The sequence below is a fragment of the Pecten maximus genome, chromosome 8 (assembly GCF_902652985.1).
Source record: "Pecten maximus chromosome 8, xPecMax1.1, whole genome shotgun sequence".
Lineage (NCBI taxonomy): Eukaryota > Metazoa > Mollusca > Bivalvia > Pectinida > Pectinidae > Pecten > Pecten maximus.
The window spans coordinates 45,829,885-45,853,713 of NC_047022.1; the positions used below are offsets into that span (position 1 = coordinate 45,829,885).

The following is a 23,829-nucleotide window of genomic DNA, read 5'->3' on the forward strand; positions in this document are numbered from 1 at the left end:
AACTAGTGTTATAGACAGGTCGTTAGGGATTCCCTGTACATAGTCTATATACCTCAGTACAGGTAACTAGTGTTATAGACTGGTCGTTAGGGATTCCCGGTACATAGTCTACATACCTCAGTACAGGTAACTAGTGTTATAGACAGGTCGTTAGGGATTCCCTATACATAGTCTACATACCTCAGTACAGGTAACCGGTGTTATAGACAGGTCGTTAGGGATTCCCTGTACTCAGTCTACATACCTCAGTACAGGTAACTGGTGTTATAGACAGGTCGTTAGGGATTCCCTGTACTCAGTCTACATACCTCAGTACAGGTAACTGGTGTTATATATATAGTCTACATACCTCAGTACAGGTAACTGGTGTTATAGACAGGTCGTTAGGGATTCCCTGTACTCAGTCTACCTACCTCAGTACAGGTAACTGGTGTTATAGACTGGTCGTTAGGGATTCCCGGTACATAGTCTACATACCTCAGTACAGGTAACTAGTGTTATAGACAGGTCGTTAGGGATTCCCTGTACATAGTCTACATACCTCAGTACAGGTAACTAGTGTTATAGACAGGTCGTTAGGGATTCCCTGTACTCAGTCTACATACCTCAGTACAGGTAACTGGTGTTATAGACAGGTCGTTAGGGATTCCCTGTACTCAGTCTACATACCTCAGTACAGGTAACTGGTGTTATAGACAGGTCGTTAGGGATTCCCTGTACATAGTCTACATACCTCAGTACAGGTAACTGGTGTTATAGACAGGTCGTTAGGGATTCCCTGTACTCAGTCTACATACCTCAGTACAGGTAACTGGTGTTATATATATAGTCTACATACCTCAGTACAGGTAACTGGTGTTATAAACAGGTCGTTAGGGATTCCCTGTACTCAGTCTACATACCTCAGTACATGTAACTGGTGTTATGGATAGGTATTTTCTCAATCTAGCTACCTTTGTGATATAATATACAGGTTCTCTTTAACTAGTACTTAATTAACAGCAGATATTGCTGTTAGAACTTGATCTAGTAGGTGTGTTTCACAAATAATGACTTGACAGCTAGTTTGAAGTTTAATTTTGGAGAATTATCTTTATTATGAGGCAAAAAAAAAAAGCTTGCCTTTTTAATGGGATTGATAGGATCATCTGAATTGACTGTGTGACCTCTGTACTACATGGATTGATGAATGGTCCACACACCTGCTGACTAATACTTTGTTTTAATGCTTTAAGGATGCTCGACCTTCTCGTTGTCACTGAGTTAGAGATGCAGGTGCATATTTGTTTGGTGACAGTAAATGTCATTTCCTCAAAGGAAAAGGTCACTGAGAAAAGCACTTCTGTATTTTGGATGTGAAGTTTTCCCCTCATACATGTAGGATGTGACAACCTTTTTTCCCTTTTTTTCTCTTACATTTTTGGCTTTTTAAGAACAGCATAATTTTGGAAAAAATGATTATTTGAATGTTTATAATTTCAACTTCCTTTGAAAATCCTGTCTCAGACAGTTTCTTTTTTAAAAGAATAAAATGGTTTATTCCTTTAAGGTATCACATATATTTGGAATATGCAATACTTTGATAATATCTGTGTTCCTATGTGTGAGAGTTAAATAATTCTTATTTTGAAAGAAAAACATGATATGATTTAAAGAATATAATTATACAAACTACTATAAGTTTCTTTATACAGCCAGACTTTGTTTACTACTCTAGATATATGCCAGAGGTTTTTAAAGTGTAGTAAATTAAATGTTTTGCTTGAACTGCTCTGGGCTGAAATGGTATTAAGTTGTACACATAAGGGTAATACACAGGTAGTGTATGCTTGACCGCTTTATAAAAATAGCAACAACTGGGGGCTTCGTTACTCAAATGTTTATATTGTTGATTTTAAAACAAAACCTTACCTGACAGGCAACTCATCAAGGGTAAATTGCCATTTATAATACAGTATAGATAATTGATGACACCTGTAAATTGGAACGAGTATAAAACTAGATAATTTACACCTGTAAATTAATTTGGTACCAGTATGTGATCTGATGATTGTCTAGACATGGAGGAGTTGTGTCCCCTTAAACAGTAATATGCCCAGTTCTCTTTACATAGAATCCTGATTTAAATCATATATATAATTATATACCTACAAAATACACATCCTTATCAAGTTTTGTTTCTTATTTTGTAGAAAAAAATTTGATTCCTCACCATTTATGATTTTTTGAACAGAACAAACAGATAGTTTTCTATATTTTGATTTGTATTGACGAGTTTGAAGTTTTACATCTAATTTAAGTGTTTATTATGGTTTAATCAACAATCGACCATTGTAACTACATGTATAGGGACCAGTATACGGGGATCACACTCACTTACCTGAGATAAAAACAATTAAAATGAAGATTTGTGTATCTAATCAGAAAAAAGAAAAAAATTGAATTTCAGTCAGTATGTACATTTTGCCTTTTCAGTTTGTAAAACAAAACATGAGTGGAGTACATTCAGCTTATTGACACAACTTTATATACCAGTTTCAGGAAGATTAGATTGGTTAAAAATCAGAAAATTTTATTTATTTATATTTATATTATTCCAGAATCGTCGTTTATCTGAGGACAAAGACAAACAACTGCAGCGGAAAGTCTCCGAACTCCAAACACAAACTCAGCGCCTCGAACGCAAGATAGCCCTACTCAAGACAGAAAACGATCTTCTGGTTTGTATAGCCTGCAGACTGATTCATTGTCTTACAGTGATAGTGATGTTTGTCTAACATCTCCAAATTAATTAAGGAATCATATGGAAAGTTATTGAAAAAGAAACACAGACATACCTGATTTATGTAGCAAAATGTTAGAGGTATGTAGAGGTTAAAACTTGGGTTAAAAATTCAGCTCAAGTCACAGTTAGCAGAGAAGCACAGCTTATTTATTTAAATAAACCTTGTCCTCTACTATGAAGATATATTGATAAAATATTCTAATATTTGAAAAAAAAAACAAAACATTATACCGCATGGAAAATTCTTTTTTTTTGAGACATTTAAAATTATTCACTTTATCATTAAATAGAAGAAGAAACAAGATGATCAGCGCCCTCTGGAGGAAAAGATTAAAGCCTTGAAGAAAAGGAATGCAGAACTCGCAGCCATCGCCCGCCGGTTAGAAGAGAAAGCTAAACATCTCCAACAGGAAAACATGAAGGTAAGAAAAACACTGATGTCCTATAATCAGGTGTGTCCCTCCCTTGTTTATATTGGATTCTACAGGACCAGAGGAAATGATATAACTAAAAACACTGATGTCCTATAATCAGGTGTGTCCCTCCCTTGTTTATACTGGATTCTACAGGACCAGAGGAAATGATATAACTAAAAACACTGATGTCCTATAATCAGGTGTGTCCCTCCCTTGTTTATACTGGATTCTACAGGACCAGAGGAAATGATATAACTAAAAACACTGATGTCCTATAACCAGGTGTGTCCCTCCCTTGTTTATACTGGATTCTACAGGACCAGAGGAAATGATATAACTAAAAACACTGATGTCCTATAAACAGGTGTGTCCCTCCCTTGTTTATAGGGGATTCTACAGGACCAGAGGAAATGATATAACTAAAAACACTGATGTCCTATAATCAGGTGTGTCCCTCCCTTGTTTATATTTGATTCTACAGGACCAGATAAACTGATATAACTAAAAACACTGATGTCCTATAATCAGGTGTAGGCCTTTTCTGTTTTTCAGTAATTAGATTTCTATATTGTGGTCCCCGAGACTTTGGTATAAGTATAGAAAAGTTATCTCCCCTATGTTGAGAATTGAGCTGGTACATACACCTGATAAGGTGTATAAAATGTACACTATGGTTCCTTAACTGATGATGGATCTCTTATACATGAACTGTTGTAATTGATCAATAAAGAAATTTAAGTAAACTCCATTGATATTTGACTGTGTAGTTATACAAACCAGACTGATGTTATAAAGTCATTGATCAGGCCTGTCTATACAGTTGTCTAATGCATCAAATAACAAAAAATATTTAAGTGTCTAGGTACATAGTACATACAATTGAGATCATTAATTATTCTCCACAGTACATCAAATTGTGATCCTCAATTATTTACCACAGTACATCAAATCGTGACCATTAATTATTCTCCACAGTACATCAAATCGTGATCATTAATTATTCTCCACAGTACATCAAAACGTGATCATTAATTATTCTCCACAGTACATCAAATCGTGATCATTAATTATTCTCCACAGTACATCAAATCGTGATCATTAATTATTCTCCACAGTACATCAAATCGTGATCATTAATTATTCCCCACAGTACATTAAATCACGACCATTAATTATTCTCCACAGTACATCAAATCGTGATCATTTCTTTTTCCTCACAGAACATTAAATCAAGAAAAGTAATTATATACATGGTGTATTCACATTATTGAAAAATAATCTTCCAGAAAATCCGTGATGAATCTGGTCAGCATGATTCGGAGTACCTGAAGAAGATGTTTGCCCGACAGCGAGCTAAGGACCTGGCCGAGCATGCCAAGGCTATGTTGTCTAAAGATCGTGAGATTGAGGACCTACGCAAGAAGTGTCAGGAACTCGCAGACGCCCTCAGTAATACTGATATTCTTGGACCTGAGGTAGATTTCATACTTTGTTGCCACTTAGATTAAAAAATTCAAGAAATCATCAAAATCGTAAAAAGTCAATTAAACAAAAGTCTTAATTGGCATGTGTTAATTTCTGTACGGTATAGTGTAAATCTAAGTAGTATTTATTAAGGTCGTTACATTAATTTCTGTAAGGTAAAGTGTAAATCTAGGAAGTATTTATCAAGGTCGTTACATTAATTTCTGTAAGGTATAGTGTAAATGTAGGTAGTATTTATCAAGGTCGTTACATTAATTTCTGTACGGTATAGTGTAAATCTAGGTAGTATTTATTAAGGTCGTTACATTAATTTCTGTAAGGTATAGTGTAAATCTAGGAAGTATTTATTGAGGTCGTTACATTAATTTCTGTAAGGTATAGTGTAAATCTAGGTAGTATTTATTAAGGTCGTTACATTAATTTCTGTAAGGTATAGTGTAAATCTAGAAAGTATTTATTAAGGTCGTTACATTAATTTCTGTAAGGTATAGTGTAAATCTAGGTAGTATTTATCAAGGTCGTTACATTAATTTCTGTAAGGTATAGTGTAAATCTAGGTAGTATTTATTAAGGTCGTTACATTAATTTCTGTAAGGTATAGTGTAAATCTAGGAAGTATTTATTAAGGTCGTTACATTAATTTCTGTAAGGTATAGTGTAAATCTAGGTAGTATTTATCAAGGTCGTTACATTAATTTCTGTAAGGTATAGTGTAAATCTAGGAAGTATTTATTAAGTTCCTTACATTAATTTCTGTAAGGTATAGTGTAAATCTAGGTAGTATTTATTAAGGTTGTTACATTAATTTCTGTACGGTATAGTGTAAATCTAGGTAGTATTTATTAAGGGCGTTACATTAATTTCTGTAAGGTATAGTGTAAATCTAGGAAGTATTTATTAAGGTCGTAACATTAATTTCTGTACGGTATAGTGTAAATCTAGGTAGTATTTATTAAGGTCGTTACATTAATTTCTGTAAGGTATAGTGTAAATCTAGGAAGTATTTATCAAGGTCGTTACATTAATTTCTGTACGGTATAGTGTAAATCTAGGAAGTATTTATCAAGGTCGTTACATTAATTTCTGTACGGTATAGTGTAAATCTAGGTAGTATTTATTAAGGTCGTTACATTAATTTCTGTAAGGTATAGTGTAAATCTAGGAAGTATTTATTAAGGTCGTTACATTAATTTCTGTACGGTATAGTGTAAATCTAGGTAGTATTTATTAAGGTCGTTACATTAATTTCTGTAAGGTATAGTGTAAAACTAGGTAGTATTTATTAAGGTCGTTACATTAATTTCTGTAAGGTATAGTGTAAATCTAGGTAGTATTTATTGAGGTCGTTACATTAATTTCTGTAAGGTATAGTGTAAATCTAGGTAGTATTTATTAAGGTCGTTACATTAATTTCTGTAAGGTATAGTGTAAATCTAGGAAGTATTTATTAAGGTCGTTACATTAATTTCTGTAAGGTATAGTGTAAATCTAGGAAGTATTTATTAAGGTCGTTACATTAATTTCTGTACGGTATAGTGTAAATCTAGGTAGTATTTATTAAGGTCGTTACATTAATTTCTGTAAGGTATAGTGTAAATCTAGGAAGTATTTATTAAGGTCGTTACATTAATTTCTGTAAGGTATAGTGTAAATCTAGGCAGTATTTATTAAGGTCGTTACATTAATTTCTGTACGGTATAGTGTAAATCTAAGTAGTATTTATTAAGGTTGTTACATTAATTTCTGTACGGTATAGTGTAAATCTAGGAAGTATTTATTAAGGTCGTTACATTAATTTCTGTAAGGTATAGTGTAAATCTAGGTATTATTTATTAAGGTCGTTACATTAATTTCTGTAAGGTATAGTGTAAATCTAGGAAGTATTTATTAAGGTCGTTACATTAATTTCTGTAAGGTATAGTGTAAATCTAGGAAGTATTTATTAAGGTCGATCGTTACATTAATTTCTGTAAGGTATAGTGTAAATCTAGGTAGTATTTATCAAGGTTGTTACATTAATTTCTGTAAGGTATAGTGTAAATCTAGGTAGTATTTATTAAGGTCGTTACATTAATTTCTGTAAGGTATAGTGTAAATCTAGGTAGTATTTATTAAGGTCGTTACATTAATTTCTGTACGGTATAGTGTAAATCTAGGTAGTATTTATTAAGGTCGTTACATTAATTTCTGTAAGGTATAGTGTAAATCTAGAAAGTATTTATTAAGGTCGTTACATTAATTTCTGTAAGGTATAGTGTAAATCTAGGTAGTATTTATCAAGGTCGTTACATTAATTTCTGTAAGGTAAAGTGTAAATCTAGGAAGTATTTATCAAGGTCGTTATATTAATTTCTGTAAGGTATAGTGTAAATCTAGGTAGTATTTATTAAGGTCGTTACATTAATTTCTGTAAGGTAAAGTGTAAATCTAGGAAGTATTTATCAAGGTCGTTACATTAATTTCTGTAAGGTATAGTGTGAATCTCGGTAGTATTTATTAAGGTCGTTACATTAATTTCTGTAAGGTATAGTGTAAATCTAGGAAGTATTTATCAAGGTCATAACATTAATTTCTGTAAGGTATAGTGTAAATCTAGGAAGTATTTATCAAGGTCGTTACATTAATTTCTGTAAGGTATAGTGTAAATCTAGGAAGTATTTATCAAGGTCGTTACATTAATTTCTGTAAGGTATAGTGTGAATCTCGGTAGTATTTATTAAGGTTGTTACATTAATTTCTGTAAGGTATAGTGTAAATCTAGGAAGTATTTATCAAGGTCGTAACATTAATTTCTGTAAGGTATAGTGTAAATCTAGGAAGTATTTATCAAGGTCGTTACATTAATTTCTGTAAGGTATAGTGTAAATCTAGGAAGTATTTATCAAGGTCGTTACATTAATTTCTGTAAGGTATAGTGTAAATCTAGGAAGTATTTATCAAGGTCGTTACATTAATTTCTGTAAGGTATAGTGTAAACTAGGTAGTATTTATTAAGGTCGTTACATTAATTTCTGTAAGGTATAGTGTAAATCTAGGAAGTATTTATCAAGGTCGTAACATTAATTTCTGTAAGGTATAGTGTAAATCTAGGAAGTATTTATCAAGGTCGTTACATTAATTTCTGTAAGGTATAGTGTAAATCTAGGAAGTATTTATCAAGGTCGTTACATTAATTTCTGTAAGGTATAGTGTAAATCTAGGAAGTATTTATCAAGGTCGTTACATTAATTTCTGTAAGGTATAGTGTAAATCTAGGAAGTATTTATTAAGGTCGTTACAAGGTCATGTAACTAACATTGTATCCCTGAATCAGTTACACTATATATGCCTCTGCAATCTGAACTCACAGTTCTGTTAATCTAATTCATACATTAAATAGGAATTGAAAGCCGAGGGATGCTCTTGATAGAGATATAACAGTGTAGATATTGTCATGGACACCACAGAATATAAATTTACCAATATGTATCAGATTCTCAAGTCAGGAAAATGTGTAGTATATGGTAGAATTAATGAGAATGTCCTTTTCATACGTTGTAGAACTCACAGATGTATGAAGAAAAAGAAGAACTTGTCAGCATTATAAAGCAGGCTGCTAAAGAACGACTTCAGCTGGAGAAACAACTAGCCAAGTCCAAACCTCCGGCGGTAAGTTTATGTCAAAGTTTCTACGTGTGCAGAAACAAAACTCCACCAAAAATGTCATATTACTCAATACAAGGGTGTTAACACATTTATCTATTCCTGAAAAAGAGTTCAGGATTGAAATCTAGAAATAGGAGATGAAATTGTAAATTTTGTGATTAAATTGCCTTCAGTTTGTTACAGGTGTCAATAGATGGATTCTGGTATAATTGGGTTGTGAAACATCATGGATCTGTGTCAATAGATGGATTCTGGTATAATTGGGTTGTGAAACATCATGGATCTGTGTCAATAGATGGATTCTGGTATAATTGGGTTGTGAAACATGGATCTGTGTCAATAGATGGATTCTGGTATAATTGGGTTGTGAAACATCATGGATCTGTGTCAATAGATGGATTCTGGTATAATTGGGTTGTGAAACATCATGGATCTGTGTCAATAGATGGATTCTGGTATAATTGGGTTGTGAAACATCATGGATCTGTGTCAATAGATGGATTCTGGTATAATTGGGTTGTGAAACATCATGGATCTGTGTCAATAGATGGATTCTGGTATAATTGGGTTGTGAAACATCATGGATCTGTGTCAATAGATGGATTCTGGTATAATTGGGTTGTGAAACATCATGGATCTGTGTCAATAGATGGATTCTGGTATAATTGGGTAGACAGGAAGACAAGTTAACATTATGAATCAGGCAAGTTATAGGGGCCAGGCTAGTTATAGGGGTCAGGCTAGTTATAGGGGTCAGGCTAGTTATAGGGGTCAGGCTAGTTATAGGGGTCAGGCTAGTTATAGGGGTCAGGCTAGTTATAGGAGTCAGGCTAGTTATAGGGGTCAGGCTAGTTATAGGGGTCAGGCAAGTTATAGGAGTCAGGCTAGTTATAGGGGTCATGCAAGTTATAGGGGTCAGGCTAGTTATAGGGGTCAGGCTAGTTATAGGTGTTAGGCAAGTTATAGGAGTCAGGCAAGTTATAGGGGCCAGGCTAGTTATAGGGGTCAGGCAAGTTATAGGGGTCAGGCTAGTTATAGGGGCCAGGCTAGTTATAGGGGTCAGGCTAGTTATAGGAGTCAGGCAAGTTATAGGGGTCAGGCTAGTTATAGGGGTCAGGCAAGTTATAGGGGTCAGGCTAGTTATAGGGGTCAGGGTAGTTATAGGGGTCAGGCTAGTTATAGGGGTCAGGCTAGTTATAGGGGTCAGGCTAGTTATAGGGGCCAGGCTAGTTATAGGGGTCAGGCTAGTTATAGGAGTCAGGCAAGTTATAGGGGTCAGGTTAGTTATAGGAGTCAGGCTAGTTATAGGAGTCAGGCTAGTTATAGGGGTCAGGCTAGTTATAGGAGTCGGGCAAGTTATAGGAGTCAGGCTAGTTATAGGAGTCAGGCTAGTTATAGGAGTCAGGCTAGTTATAGGGGTCAGGCTAGTTATAGGAGTCAGGCTAGTTATAGGAGTCAGGCTAGTTATAGGAGTCAGGCTTGTTATAGGAGTCAGGCTAGTTATAGGAGTCGGGCTAGTTATAGGAGTCAGGCTTGTTATAGGAGTCAGGCTAGTTATAGGGGTCAGGCTAGTTATAGGGGTCAGGCTTGTTATAGGAGTCAGGCTAGTTATAGGGGTCAGGCTAGTTATAGGGGTCAGGCAAGTTATAGGAGTCAGGCAAGTTATAGGGGCCAGGCTAGTTATAGGAGTCAGGCTAGTTATAGGATTCAGGCTAGTTATAGAAATCAGGCTATGGTTATAGGGAGATCTGTTAACAGCCGGTCTATATGTTAGTTATACAGAGACAGATCTGTTAACAGCCAGTCTATATTGTTGGTTATACAGAGACATATCTGTTAACAGCCAGTCTGTATTAATAGTTATACAGAGACAGATCTGTTAACAGCCAGTCTATATTGTTAGTTATACAGAGACAGATCTGTTAACAGCCAGTCTATATTGTTAGTTATACAGAGACAGATCTGTTAACAGCCAGTCTATATTGTTAGTTATACAGAGACAGATCTGTTAACAGCCAGTCTATATTGTTGGTTATACAGAGACAGATCTGTTAACAGCCAGTCTATATTGTTAGTTATACAGAGACATATCTGTTAACAGCCAGTCTATATTGTTGGTTATACAGAGACAGATCTGTTAACAGCCAGTCTATATAGTTGGTTATACAGAGACAGATCTGTTAACAGCCAGTCTATATTGTTAGTTATACAGAGACAGATCTGTTAACAGCCAGTCTATATTGTTGGTTATACAGAGACAGATCTGTTAACAGCCAGTCTATATAGTTGGTTATACAGAGACAGATCTGTTAACAGCCAGTCTATATTGTTGGTTATACAGAGACAGATCTGTTAACAGCCAGTCTATATTGTTAGTTATACAGAGACAGATCTGTTAACAGCCAGTCTATATTGTTAGTTATACAGAGACAGATCTGTTAACAGCCAGTCTATATTGTTAGTTATACAGAGACAGATCTGTTAACAGCCAGTCTATATTGTTAGTTATATGGAGATCTGTTAACAGCCAGTCTATATTGTTAGTTATACAGAGACAGATATGTTAACAGCCAGTCTATATTGTTAGTTATACAGAGACAGATCTGTTAACAGCCAGTCTATATTGTTGGTTATACAGAGACAGATCTGTTAACAGCCAGTCTATATTGTTAGTTATACAGAGACAGATCTGTTAACAGCCAGTCTATATTGTTAGTTATACAGAGACAGATCTGTTAACAGCCAGTCTATATTGTTAGTTATACAGAGACAGATCTGTTAACAGCCAGTCTATATTGTTGGTTATTTAAGGTTGTGTTGTCAGACTGGCTGAGATAAAAATGAAACAAAACCTTCAGAAACAAAATGTCATCACATGTTGTAGCTGTAAAACCATATGTTGTAAGTGTCAGCCCAGGAACGGGTTATTTTGGACTGCTGGTGGAAACTGATACAAATGAACCGTTGCTTGACATTTTCTTGCCATTTATCAGCCCTGACACACACACAGCACTCCGCATTAGGCTTGCTATTTTGGAATGTCTTGATATTTGCTGGTTGGTATCTTATAGGTCTTTCTTTTGGAGTGAGACTTTTAAACCAATTCTTGAAGTTCCCTCACTTCACAGTGCCACCGCCATTCCAAGGATATTGACACGTGTAGTGATACCTCTGGCTGTCATTCCTTAGAAATCTTGTTTTTGCCCAACAAAATAATCCTGACCATTCACAGATTATTATTTTTTGGGCAGTTTTGAAGTCTCTATTTATGACAATTGGAATCCCTTCTTCAGATTGGATGAAACTAGATATAGATGTCCAAGTGGCTGGTTATGTTGTCTGGGTCATTGAAAAGCTACTAGATATTGATGTCCAAGTTGCTGGCTATGTTGTCTGGGTCATTGAAAAGTTACTAGATATTGATGTCCAAGTTGCTGGTTATGTTGTCTGGGTCATTGGAAAGTTACTAGATATTGATGTCCAAGTTGCTGGCTATGTTGTCTGGGTCATTGAAAAGTTACTAGATATTGATGTCCAAGTTGCTGGTTATGTTGTCTGGGTCATTGGAAAGTTACTAAATATTGATGTCCAAGTTGCTGGTTATGTTGTCTGGGTCATTGAAAAGTTACTAGATATTGATGTCCAAGTTGCTGGCTATGTTGTCTGGGTCATTGGAAAGTTACTAGATATAGATGTCCAAGTTGCTGGCTATGTTGTCTGGGTCATTGAAAAGTTACTAGATATTGATGTCCAAGTTGCTGGCTATGTTGTCTGGGTCATTGAAAAGTTACTAGATATTGATGTCCAAGTTGCTGGCTATGTTGTCTGGGTCATTGAAAAGTTACTAGATATCGATGTCCAAAGTTGCTGGTTATGTTGTCTGGGTCATTGAAAAGTTACTAGATATAGATGTCCAAGTTGCTGGCTATGTTGTCTGGGTCATTGAAAAGTTACTAGATATCGATGTCCAAGTTGCTGGCTATGTTGTCTGGGTCATTGAAAAGTTACTAGATATTGATGTCCAAGTTGCTGGCTATGTTGTCTGGGTCATTGAAAAGTTACTAGATATCGATGTCCAAGTTGCTGGCTATGTTGTCTGGGTCATTGAAAAGTTACTAGATATTGATGTCCAAGTTGCTGGCTATGTTGTCTGGGTCATTGAAAAGTGAAAAATTGTCAACAATTTGCTTTATCATCATCATAAACATTTTCATGTTTAATCTAAAGTTCAGATACACATGAAAGCAGGTTGGGGTCATACAGGCCCTTTATGCATCCTAATGTAGCGGTGTGAATGATGCATTGTTTTACTGATTATTTACATATTTCTGTCAATTTTGAATAAAGATTCAGCAATGATGAACATGCACTTTTATTAAAAAAATAGTCATATTTCATGTCAGTTTTAAGTGTTTAACTTGCTCAAACTTATATAAAACTAGTGATGGTCAGTAGAGAAATGTATGGAGGTGGAGAGGCTTTATAACATTCATGTACCAGGGAAGTGTCCTGATCAATATATATCACCAATGTTCCTGACTGTTGGTGTGTGTGTTCAGATGACTGCACAGATTCAGGGAGGGTCGTCATCGGAATTCATAAACGCTATCTGTTCTTATTCTACTTGAGATTGTAGTTTGATAGCATTTTCAGATGGATTAAAAAAATGACATTGCTTGTTCTATATTTAGTGTGTATTGATCAAGGAAGAATAACGAGAGCGAATTTGACATACGATTTATATAAATATTTAAAGAGACACTGTAAGATATCGTGTTGTTTGGTTGAGTCCCAAACTGGTCGCCAAGACTGATATATCAAAGCACCATAGACTGTCACAGAACATCACATGGTTTGAAAGAGTCGTAACCCCATTGATCTCGATCCAGAGCGGCTCCGAGTCACAGAACATCACATGGTTTGAAAAAGTCGTAACCCCATTGATCTCGATCCAGAGCGGCTCCGAGTCACAGAACATCACATGGTTTGATATAGTCGTAACCCCATTGATCTCGATCCAGGGCATCTCCGAGTCACAGAACATCACATGGTTTAATATAGTCGTAACCCCATTGATCTCGATCCAGGGCATCTCCGAGTAACAGAACATCACATGGTTTGATATAGTCGTAACCCCATTGATCTCGATCCAGGGCGTCTCCGAGTAACAGAACATCACATGGTTTGATATAGTCGTAACCCCATTGATCTCGATCCAGGGCGTCTCCGAGTAACAGAACATCACATGGTTTGATATAGTCGTAACCCCATTGATCTCAATCCAGGGCATCTCTGAGTCACAGAACATCACATGGTTTGATATAGTCGTAACCCCATTGATCTCGATCCAGGGCGTCTCCGAGTAACAGAACATCACATGGTTTGATATAGTCGTAACCCCACTGATCTCGATCCAGGGCGTCTCCGAGTAACAGAACATCACATGGTTTGATATAGTCGTAACCCCATTGATCTCGATCCAGGGCGTCTCCGAGTAACAGAACATCACATGGTTTGATAGTCGTAACCCCATTGATCTCGATCCAGAGCGGCTCCGAGTCACAGAACGTCACATGGTTTGATAGAGTCGTACATATAATAACCCCATTGATAAACCAGGCAGTACTAAGGTAAACTAAGGACTACTGTGTGTACACTGTGGTGTACAGTGTTTTATGATCACCACCACATGTGGTGTACAGTATTGTATGATCACCACCACATGTGGTGTACAGTATTGTATGAACACCACCACATGTGGTGTACAGTATTGTATGATCACCACCACATGTGGTGTACATTATTGTATGACCACCACCACATGTGGTGTACATTATTGTATGATCACCACCACATGTGGTGTACAGTGTTTTATGATCACCACCACATGTGGTGTACAGTATTGTATGATCACCACCACTTGTGGTGTACAGTATTGTATGACCACCACCACATGTGGTGTACAGTATTGTATGATCACCACCACATGTGGTGTACAGTATTGTATGATCACCACATGTGGTGTACAGTATTGTATGATCACCCACATGTGGTGTACAGTATGATGTACAGTATTGTATGATCACCACCACATGTGGTGTACAGTATTGTATGATCACCACCACATGTGGTGTACAGTATTGTATGACCACCACCACATGTGGTGTACAGTATTGTATGATCACCACCACATGTGGTGTACAGTATTGTATGACCACCACCACATGTGGTGTACAGTATTGTATGATCACCACCACATGTGGTGTACAGTATTGTATGATCACCACCACATGTGGTGTACAGTATGCTGTACAGTATTGTATGATCACCACCACATGTGGTGTACTACACTTTAATTTGTTTTATATTTGACTGGTTCCTGCGGGTAGACAGAGGACACTGATACATTGTATGATTGGTATACATTAATCAATGCAGATTAAGCTTGTCTGCCCCGCTGGTTCCTAGTGACATTGGGTAAGTATTGACCCAATCTTAGTATAAATCACAGGACACTCATGTTTGTCTTGTTCAAGAAGGAAAAGCAGAAACTGGAGGCACAAGGCTCTACCAAGCACATTCCAGAGATGTAAAATCATAACAATTGAATTGTTTTGGAGCAGGGATGAAGGAAGAAGTATCAATGTTGGGGTTCAGTCACGAATCTAAATTTGTCAATGTTATGGTTGTAATGGAATTATGGAGACTCCTAGCTCCCCTATTGTCTGCTGTGAAGAATTCGTAATCAAATAAGTGATGACAAGAGTCTGTATCCATGGTATGTGATAGTCAATGACATGAACTTTGTCAGGAATTCAGCTACGCAATTTGCATATATTACAGTTTTATCTGTAAACTACACAATCTTGTATCTGTTATAGACCTCCACAGATCATCCCTGTATCTGTTATAGACCCCACAGATCATCCCTGTATCTGTTATAGACCTCCACAGATCATCCCTGTATCTGTTATAGACCTCCACAGATCATCCCTGTATCTGTTATAGACCTCCACAGATCATCCCTGTATCTGTTATAGACCCCCACAGATCATCCCTGTATCTGTTATAGACCCCCACAGATCATCCCTGTATCTGTTATAGACCTCCACAGATCATCCCTGTATCTGTTATAGACCTCCACAGATCATCCCTGTATCTGTTATAGACCTCCACAGATCATCCCTGTATCTGTTATAGACCTCCACAGATCATCCCTGTATCTGTTATAGACCTCCACAGATCATCCCTGTATCTGTTATAGACCCTCACAGATCATCCCTGTATCTGTTATAGACCCCCACAGATCATCCCTGTATCTGTTATAGACCTCCACAGATCATCCCTGTATCTGTTATAGACCTCCACAGATCATCCCTGTATCTGTTATAGACCTCCACAGATCATCCCTGTATCTGTTATAGACCTCCACAGATCATCCCTGTATCTGTTATAGACCCTCACAGATCATCCCTGTATCTGTTATAGACCTCCACAGATCATCCCTGTATCTGTTATAGACCTCCACAGATCATCCCTGTATCTGTTATAGACCCTCACAGATCATCCCTGTATCTGTTATAGACCTCCACAGATCATCCCTGTATCTGTTATAGACCCTCACAGATCATCCCTGTATCTGTTATAGACCTCCACAGATCATCCCTGTATCTGTTATAGACCCTCACAGATCATCCCTGTATCTGTTATAGACCCTCACAGATCATCCCTGTATCTGTTATAGACCTCCACAGATCATCCCTGTATCTGTTATAGACCTCCAGAGATCATCCCTGTATCTGTTATAGACCTCCACAGATCATCCCTGTATCTGTTATAGACCCTCACAGATCATCCCTGTATCTGTTATAGACCCTCACAGATCATCCCTGTATCTGTTATAGACCCCCACAGATCATCCCTGTATCTGTTATAGACCTCCACAGATCATCCCTGTATCTGTTATAGACCTCCACAGATCATCCCTGTATCTGTTATAGACCCCCACAGATCATCCCTGTATCTGTTATAGACCCCCACAGATCATCCCTGTATCTGTTATAGACCTCCACAGATCATCCCTGTATCTGTTATAGACCCCCCACAGATCATCCCTGTATCTGTTATAGACCTCCACAGATCATCCCTGTATCTGTTATAGACCCCCACAGATCATCCCTGTATCTGTTATAGACCCCCACAGATCATCCCTGTATCTGTTATAGACCTCCACAGATCATCCCTGTATCTGTTATAGACCCCCACAGATCATCCCTGTATCTGTTATAGACCCCAACAGATCATCCCTGTATCTGTTATAGACCTCCACAGATCATCCCTGTATCTGTTATAGACCCCCACAGATCATCCCTGTATCTGTTATAGACCCCACAGATCATCCCTGTATCTGTTATAGACCTCCCACAGATCATCCCTGTATCTGTTATAGACCCTCCACAGATCATCCCTGTATCTGTTATAGACCCCCACAGATCATCCCTGTATCTGTTATAGACCCCCACAGATCATCCCTGTATCTGTTATAGACCCCCCACAGATCATCCCTGTATCTGTTATAGACCCCCACAGATCATCCCTGTATCTGTTATAGACCTCCACAGATCATCCCTGTATCTGTTATAGACCTCCACAGATCATCCCTGTATCTGTTATAGACCTCCACAGATCATCCCTGTATCTGTTATAGACCCCACAGATCATCCCTGTATCTGTTATAGACCCCCACAGATCATCCCTGTATCTGTTATAGACCTCCACAGATCATCCCTGTATCTGTTATAGACCCCCACAGATCATCCCTGTATCTGTTATAGACCTCCACAGATCATCCCTGTATCTGTTATAGACCCCCACAGATCATCCCTGTATCTGTTATAGACCCCCACAGATCATCCCTGTATCTGTTATAGACCCCCACAGATCATCCCTGTATCTGTTATAGACCCCCACAGATCATCCCTGTATCTGTTATAGACCTCCACAGATCATCCCTGTATCTGTTATAGACCCCCACAGATCATCCCTGTATCTGTTATAGACCCCCACAGATCATCCCTGTATCTGTTATAGACCCCCACAGATCATCCCTGTATCTGTTATAGACCCTCCACAGATCATCCCTGTATCTGTTATAGACCTCCACAGATCATCCCTGTATCTGTTATAGACCCTCCACAGATCATCCCTGTATCTGTTATAGACCCCCACAGATCATCCCTGTATCTGTTATAGACCCCCACAGATCATCCCTGTATCTGTTATAGACCCCCACAGATCATCCCTGTATCTGTTATAGACCCCCACAGATCATCCCTGTATCTGTTATAGACCCCCACAGATCATCCCTGTATCTGTTATAGACCCCCACAGATCATCCCTGTATCTGTTATAGACCCCCACAGATCATCCCTGTATCTGTTATAGACCCCCACAGATCATCCCTGTATCTGTTATAGACCCCCACAGATCATCCCTGTATCTGTTGTAGACCCCCACAGATCATCCCTGTATCTGTTGTAGACCCCCACAGATCATCCCTGTATCTGTTATAGACCTCCACAGATCATCCCTGTATCTGTTATAGACCCCCACAGATCATCCCTGTATCTGTTATAGACCCCCACAGATCATCCCTGTATCTGTTATAGACCCCCACAGATCATCCCTGTATCTGTTATAGACCCCACCAGATCATCCCTGTATCTGTTATAGACCTCCACAGATCATCCCTGTATCTGTTATAGACCTCCACAGATCATCCCTGTATCTGTTATAGACCCCCACAGATCATCCCTGTATCTGTTATAGACCCCCACAGATCATCCCTGTATCTGTTATAGACCCCCCACAGATCATCCCTGTATCTGTTATAGACCTCCACAGATCATCCCTGTATCTGTTATAGACCCTCCACAGATCATCCCTGTATCTGTTATAGACCCCACAGATCATCCCTGTATCTGTTATAGACCCCCACAGATCATCCCTGTATCTGTTATAGACCCCCACAGATCATCCCTGTATCTGTTATAGACCTCCACAGATCATCCCTGTATCTGTTATAGACCCTCCACAGATCATCCCTGTATCTGTTATAGACCTCCACAGATCATCCCTGTATCTGTTATAGACCTCCACAGATCATCCCTGTATCTGTTATAGACCCCCACAGATCATCCCTGTATCTGTTATAGACCCCCACAGATCATCCCTGTATCTGTTATAGACCCCCACAGATCATCCCTGTATCTGTTATAGACCTCCACAGATCATCCCTGTATCTGTTATAGACCCTCACAGATCATCCCTGTATCTGTTATAGACCCCCACAGATCATCCCTGTATCTGTTATAGACCCCACAGATCATCCCTGTATCTGTTATAGACCCCCACAGATCATCCCTGTATCTGTTATAGACCCCCACAGATCATCCCTGTATCTGTTATAGACCCCCACAGATCATCCCTGTATCTGTTATAGACCCCCACAGATCATCCCTGTATCTGTTATAGACCCCCACAGATCATCCCTGTATCTGTTATAGACCCCCACAGATCATCCCTGTATCTGTTATAGACCCCCACAGATCATCCCTGTATCTGTTATAGACCTCCACAGATCATCCCTGTAACTGTTATAGACCCCCACAGATCATCCCTGTATCTGTTATAGACCCCCCACAGATCATCCCTGTATCTGTTATAGACCTCCACAGATCATCCCTGTAATCTGTTATAGACCCCCACAGATCATCCCTGTATCTGTTATAGACCCCCACAGATCATCCCTGTATCTGTTATAGACCCCCACAGATCATCCCTGTATCTGTTATAGACCTCCCCAGATCATCCCTGTATCTGTTATAGACCTCCACAGATCATCCCTGTATCTGTTATAGACCCCCACAGATCATCCCTGTATCTGTTATAGACCTCCACAGATCATCCCTGTATCTGTTATAGACCCCCACAGATCATCCCTGTATCTGTTATAGACCCCCACAGATCATCCCTGTATCTGTTATAGACCTCCACAGATCATCCCTGTATCTGTTATAGACCTCCACAGATCATCCCTGTATCTGTTATAGACCTCCACAGATCATCCCTGTATCTGTTATAGACCCTCACAGATCATCCCTGTATCTGTTATAGACCTCCACAGATCATCCCTGTATCTGTTATAGACCTCCACAGATCATCCCTGTATCTGTTGTAGGCAGCGTCTGGTTTATGTTGTGAAGTTTATGAATAATAAAGCAGTTTACCACAGACCTCAGTTGATTTCATTTGTTTCTGAATCATATCTTACTAATTACATTAATCCTCTTGGACACCACTAATACAGCTACATTACAGTTAAATGTCCCCCTCCTGTAAATACCATTAGTAACAGGATCGTCTAATGTGTACAGTCACTCAGTTATAGTTTAAAGCCAGTCCTTACTTCCAGTGGTAATGTGTTGGTGAAAATTCAACAATTGAGACAGCTTTTCAGAGCTGTGCATTGTCTAAAGGATCTACCTGGTGTTGGCTGATTTTCTTGAAAGCACATTCATGGATATATATATACAGGGGATTATTTTTACTTAAGAAGTTAAAATTTATCTGAACAGGTGAGCTGCCGTGTAGCGTTTCGCCGGAAAGGAAAGGTAAAGTGATCACAAATTCGTTTTTGCTCTTCAGTGTGTTTCTGTTTCCATGCATGTTGATCATTGTGAAGTACTTTCATTCCTATGGACACACATATATTTATTCCTATTTATAGAACAGTCAATTCCTGCTTGGAATGTAAATCCTGAAATTCACCGGCTTCCTGATCAACTGAGCTATCTGTTCTAATTCAGAATATTTTGTTGTTAATTGTGGAATGTGCTGAATTGGAGAAAATTCGAATGTTTTGTTCATGTAAAGATCTTAAACAAGAAAAAATCTTTATCATTGGAAATTGAAGAAAACAACAATTATTTTGTTTGGAATAACATCTCCATGTGAGTATCTCAGAATTGGGGAAACATCTGAAATTCCTCCCAAAGTAAACATATTCTGTTTCCTAGCTGAATGTTTCTATCATGTAAAACCTTTTAACCATTCTCACCTCTACAGAATGGTGTTAATTGTTGTGCTGTTGTCATGGTGATCGCTAAATGTCATAGTGAACAAAGCTTACTCCTGATATCAAATTTATTAGTCGATCTCTACAGCTACTGGTGTGTAGTAACCATCAAATAATGTAGTTGTGTAGAAGGATATTGCAATTTATTCACATCAGGCCTTAATTGTTTCACATGGCAGTGGAGAGATCCCCTTTGTTGTATATTGTAAATGTTCATATTATGTAATGTTGCTATAGTGATCAATGTCAGACTAGCCTCCCTAAAATGTAAAGTTTCTTTATTTTACAACATTTGCAAAACAAGATATATCAACTTATGATAATCACATTGTTGGCCCACATTATTGAAGGGGTTTAATACTATTGGAGGAAAACGGAGAACCTGCATGGGGAAAACCCATGTTTTTCAAATTCAGACTCTACCAACTCTTGACGGATATGTTTGGTTGTTGGTTTTGGTGAGATGTAACTTCAGGCTGTACCAACTCTAACAGACATTTGGTTGTTGGTTTTGGTGAGATGTAACTTCTGGCTGTACCAACTCTAACAGACATTTGGTTGTTGGTTTTGGTGAGATGTAACTTCAGGCTGTACCAACTCTAACAGACATTTGGTTGTTGGTTTTGGTGAGATGTAACTTCAGGCTGTACCAAATCTGACGGACGTTTGGTTGTTGGTTTTGGTGAGATGTAACTTCAGACTCTACCAAATCTAACAGACATTTGGTTGTTGGTTTTGGTGAGATGTAACTTCAGGCTGTACCAACTCTAACAGACATTTGATTGTTGGTTTTGGTGAGATGTAACTTCAGGCTGTACCAACTCTGACTGATGTTTGGTTGTTGGTTTTGGTGAGATGTAACTTCAGGCTGTACCAAATCTGACGGACGTTTGGTTGTTGGTTTTGGTGAGATGTAACTTCAGGCTGTACCAACTCTAACAGACGTTTTGTTGTTGGTTTTGGTGAGATGTAACTTCAGGCTGTACCAACTCTAACAGACATTTGGTTGTTGGTTTTGGTGAGATGTAACTTCAGGCTGTACCAACTCTGACAGACATTTGGTTGTTGGTTTTGGTGAGATGTAACTTCAGGCTGTACCAACTCTAACAGACATTTGGTTGTTGGTTTTGGTGAGATGTAACTTCAGGCTGTACCAACTCTAACAGACATTTGGTTGTTGGTTTTGGTGAGATGTAACTTCAGGCTGTACCAACTCTGATAGACATTTGGTTATTGGTTTTGGTGAGATGTAACTTCAGACTCTACCAAATCTAACAGACATTTGGTTGTTGGATTTGGTGAGATGTAACTTCAGGCTGTACCAACTCTAACAGACATTTGATTGTTGGTTTTGGTGAGATGTAACTTCAGGCTGTACCAACTCTGATAGACATTTGGTTATTGGTTTTGGTGAGATGTAACTTCAGACTCTACCAAATCTAACAGACATTTGGTTGTTGGATTTGGTGAGATGTAACTTCAGGCTGTACCAACTCTAACAGACATTTGATTGTTGGTTTTGGTGAGATGTAACTTCAGGCTGTACCAACTCTAACAGACGTTTGGTTGTTGGATTTGGTGAGATGTAACTTCAGGCTGTACCAACTCTAACAGACGTTTGGTTGTTGGTTTTGGTGAGATGTAACTTCAGACTCTACCAAATCTAACAGACATTTGGTTGTTGGATTTGGTGAGATGTAACTTCAGGCTGTACCAACTCTAACAGACATTTGATTGTTGGTTTTGGTGAGATGTAACTTCAGACTCAACCAACTCTGATGGCCATTCCAAATGTGGTCACCTGTTAAGTTGGGGTTAGGCTAGAGGGAATTATTTGACCTGCTAACATTGTTTCATTAACAATGCTCCCTTTAGTGGTAGTCCTTGGTGAAACTGCTACTATAACATTTAATTTGCTGATGCCACCTTGGTGTCAGAGGTACGTCAGCCTTCAAGTTGTACTGCTCCAGTGGGCTTGGTTATTTTACACATCTAAGATACTTGATTGGTGTGGGAGTATGAGAAAAGGAAGGCAATTTTGTTCCTGTATATATGTTACTGAATTGTTTATGGATTATATATCGTTAGTTTAATTAGTTTCTTTATGTGTTTAGGATATATGCTATAAGTTTTGTTAGTTTAATTAGTTTCTGTACGTGTTTAGGATATATGTTATAGGTTTTGTTAGTTTAATTAGTTTCTGTACATGTTTAGGATATATGTTATAGGTTTTGTTAGTTTCTGTACGTGTTTAGGATATATGTTATAGGTTTTGTTAGTTTAATTAGTTTCTGTATGTGTTTAGGATATATGTTATAGGTTTTGTTAGTTTAATTAGTTTCTTTATGTGTTTAGGATATATGTTATAGGTTTTGTTAGTTTAATTAGTTTCTGTACGTGTTTAGGATATATGTTATAGGTTTTGTTAGTTTAATTAGTTTCTGTACGTGTTTAGGATATATGTTATACGTTTTGTTAGTTTAATTAGTTTCTGTACGTGTTTAGGATATATTTTATAGGTTTTGTTCAGATCGCCTTTCACCTGTTGTCTGTTGTCTCTCAATGATCCAATCATCCATTAGTCTGTCGGTCTGTGAATTATTTTCTTCAGAAGTATTAGAAGGATATCTCTCTCAAATGTTATATGTAGATTCCCCTTGGTAATGCATGATTGATTTTATAATTATCATATGTGTGATCAAATTTCAGATTGACTTGAATTCAAAATGGCCACCTGTTGGCCATTTTGAATTCCAGTCCGTCTAAAAATTGATAATTTTGTATGGAATTCAAATATCCGTCAGGATGCCATTTTGAATTTTGACAGTTATAGATATGATGGTTATTTAAAGAGAAATTGTTGATTATTACAGCATCATTGTTATAGATTAATAGTTGCTGTAATTTAGCTGTATTAAGTGTTCATATCATTAGGATTTACTAAGTTTGTATAATACAGTGCGGTATGTGTGTGTGATTGATACTCCAGACTGATGGGGAATGTGCATCTACTGAGGTGGGTATTAGTCGTAAATCTTTCATTATCGAGTACATAAATGTCATAGAATTGTATGGAAGCCAGCAAATCGGTTATTAACAAGAGAAATCAATAGGAAAGCTATGTCTGGAGGTTACATCATTGTCCTGTACGCAATATTGACACTCAAGGGGGAGTCTCCGGTAACCGATCGTTAATATCTCTGTTATTTTAACACAACAAACAGCTGATGTCAAAACTTATACTGGTGTCCATGGTTAGAAGTTTTCTCACCTATACAGGTGTGTCCATGGTTAGAAGTTTTCTCACCTGTACAGGTGTGTCCATGGTTAGAAGTTTTCTCACCTATACAGGTGTGTCCATG

At 37.8% G+C, this 23,829-nt stretch overlaps 1 protein-coding gene across 15 annotated transcripts in view; it reads left to right on the forward strand.

Annotated features, from left to right (window-relative positions):
- LOC117333679 (RIMS-binding protein 2-like) overlaps positions 1–23,829 on the forward strand; it is a 323,862-nt gene that overhangs the window by 103,455 nt on the left and 196,578 nt on the right. For all 15 annotated transcript variants that reach the window (XM_033893100.1, XM_033893088.1, XM_033893095.1 and 12 more), the window contains 4 exons: positions 2,601–2,720; positions 3,076–3,207; positions 4,488–4,676; positions 8,227–8,334. In XM_033893100.1, the coding sequence (XP_033748991.1) occupies positions 2,601–2,720; positions 3,076–3,207; positions 4,488–4,676; positions 8,227–8,334 (549 nt within the window). The remainder of the gene's footprint in view (positions 1–2,600; positions 2,721–3,075; positions 3,208–4,487; positions 4,677–8,226; positions 8,335–23,829) is intronic.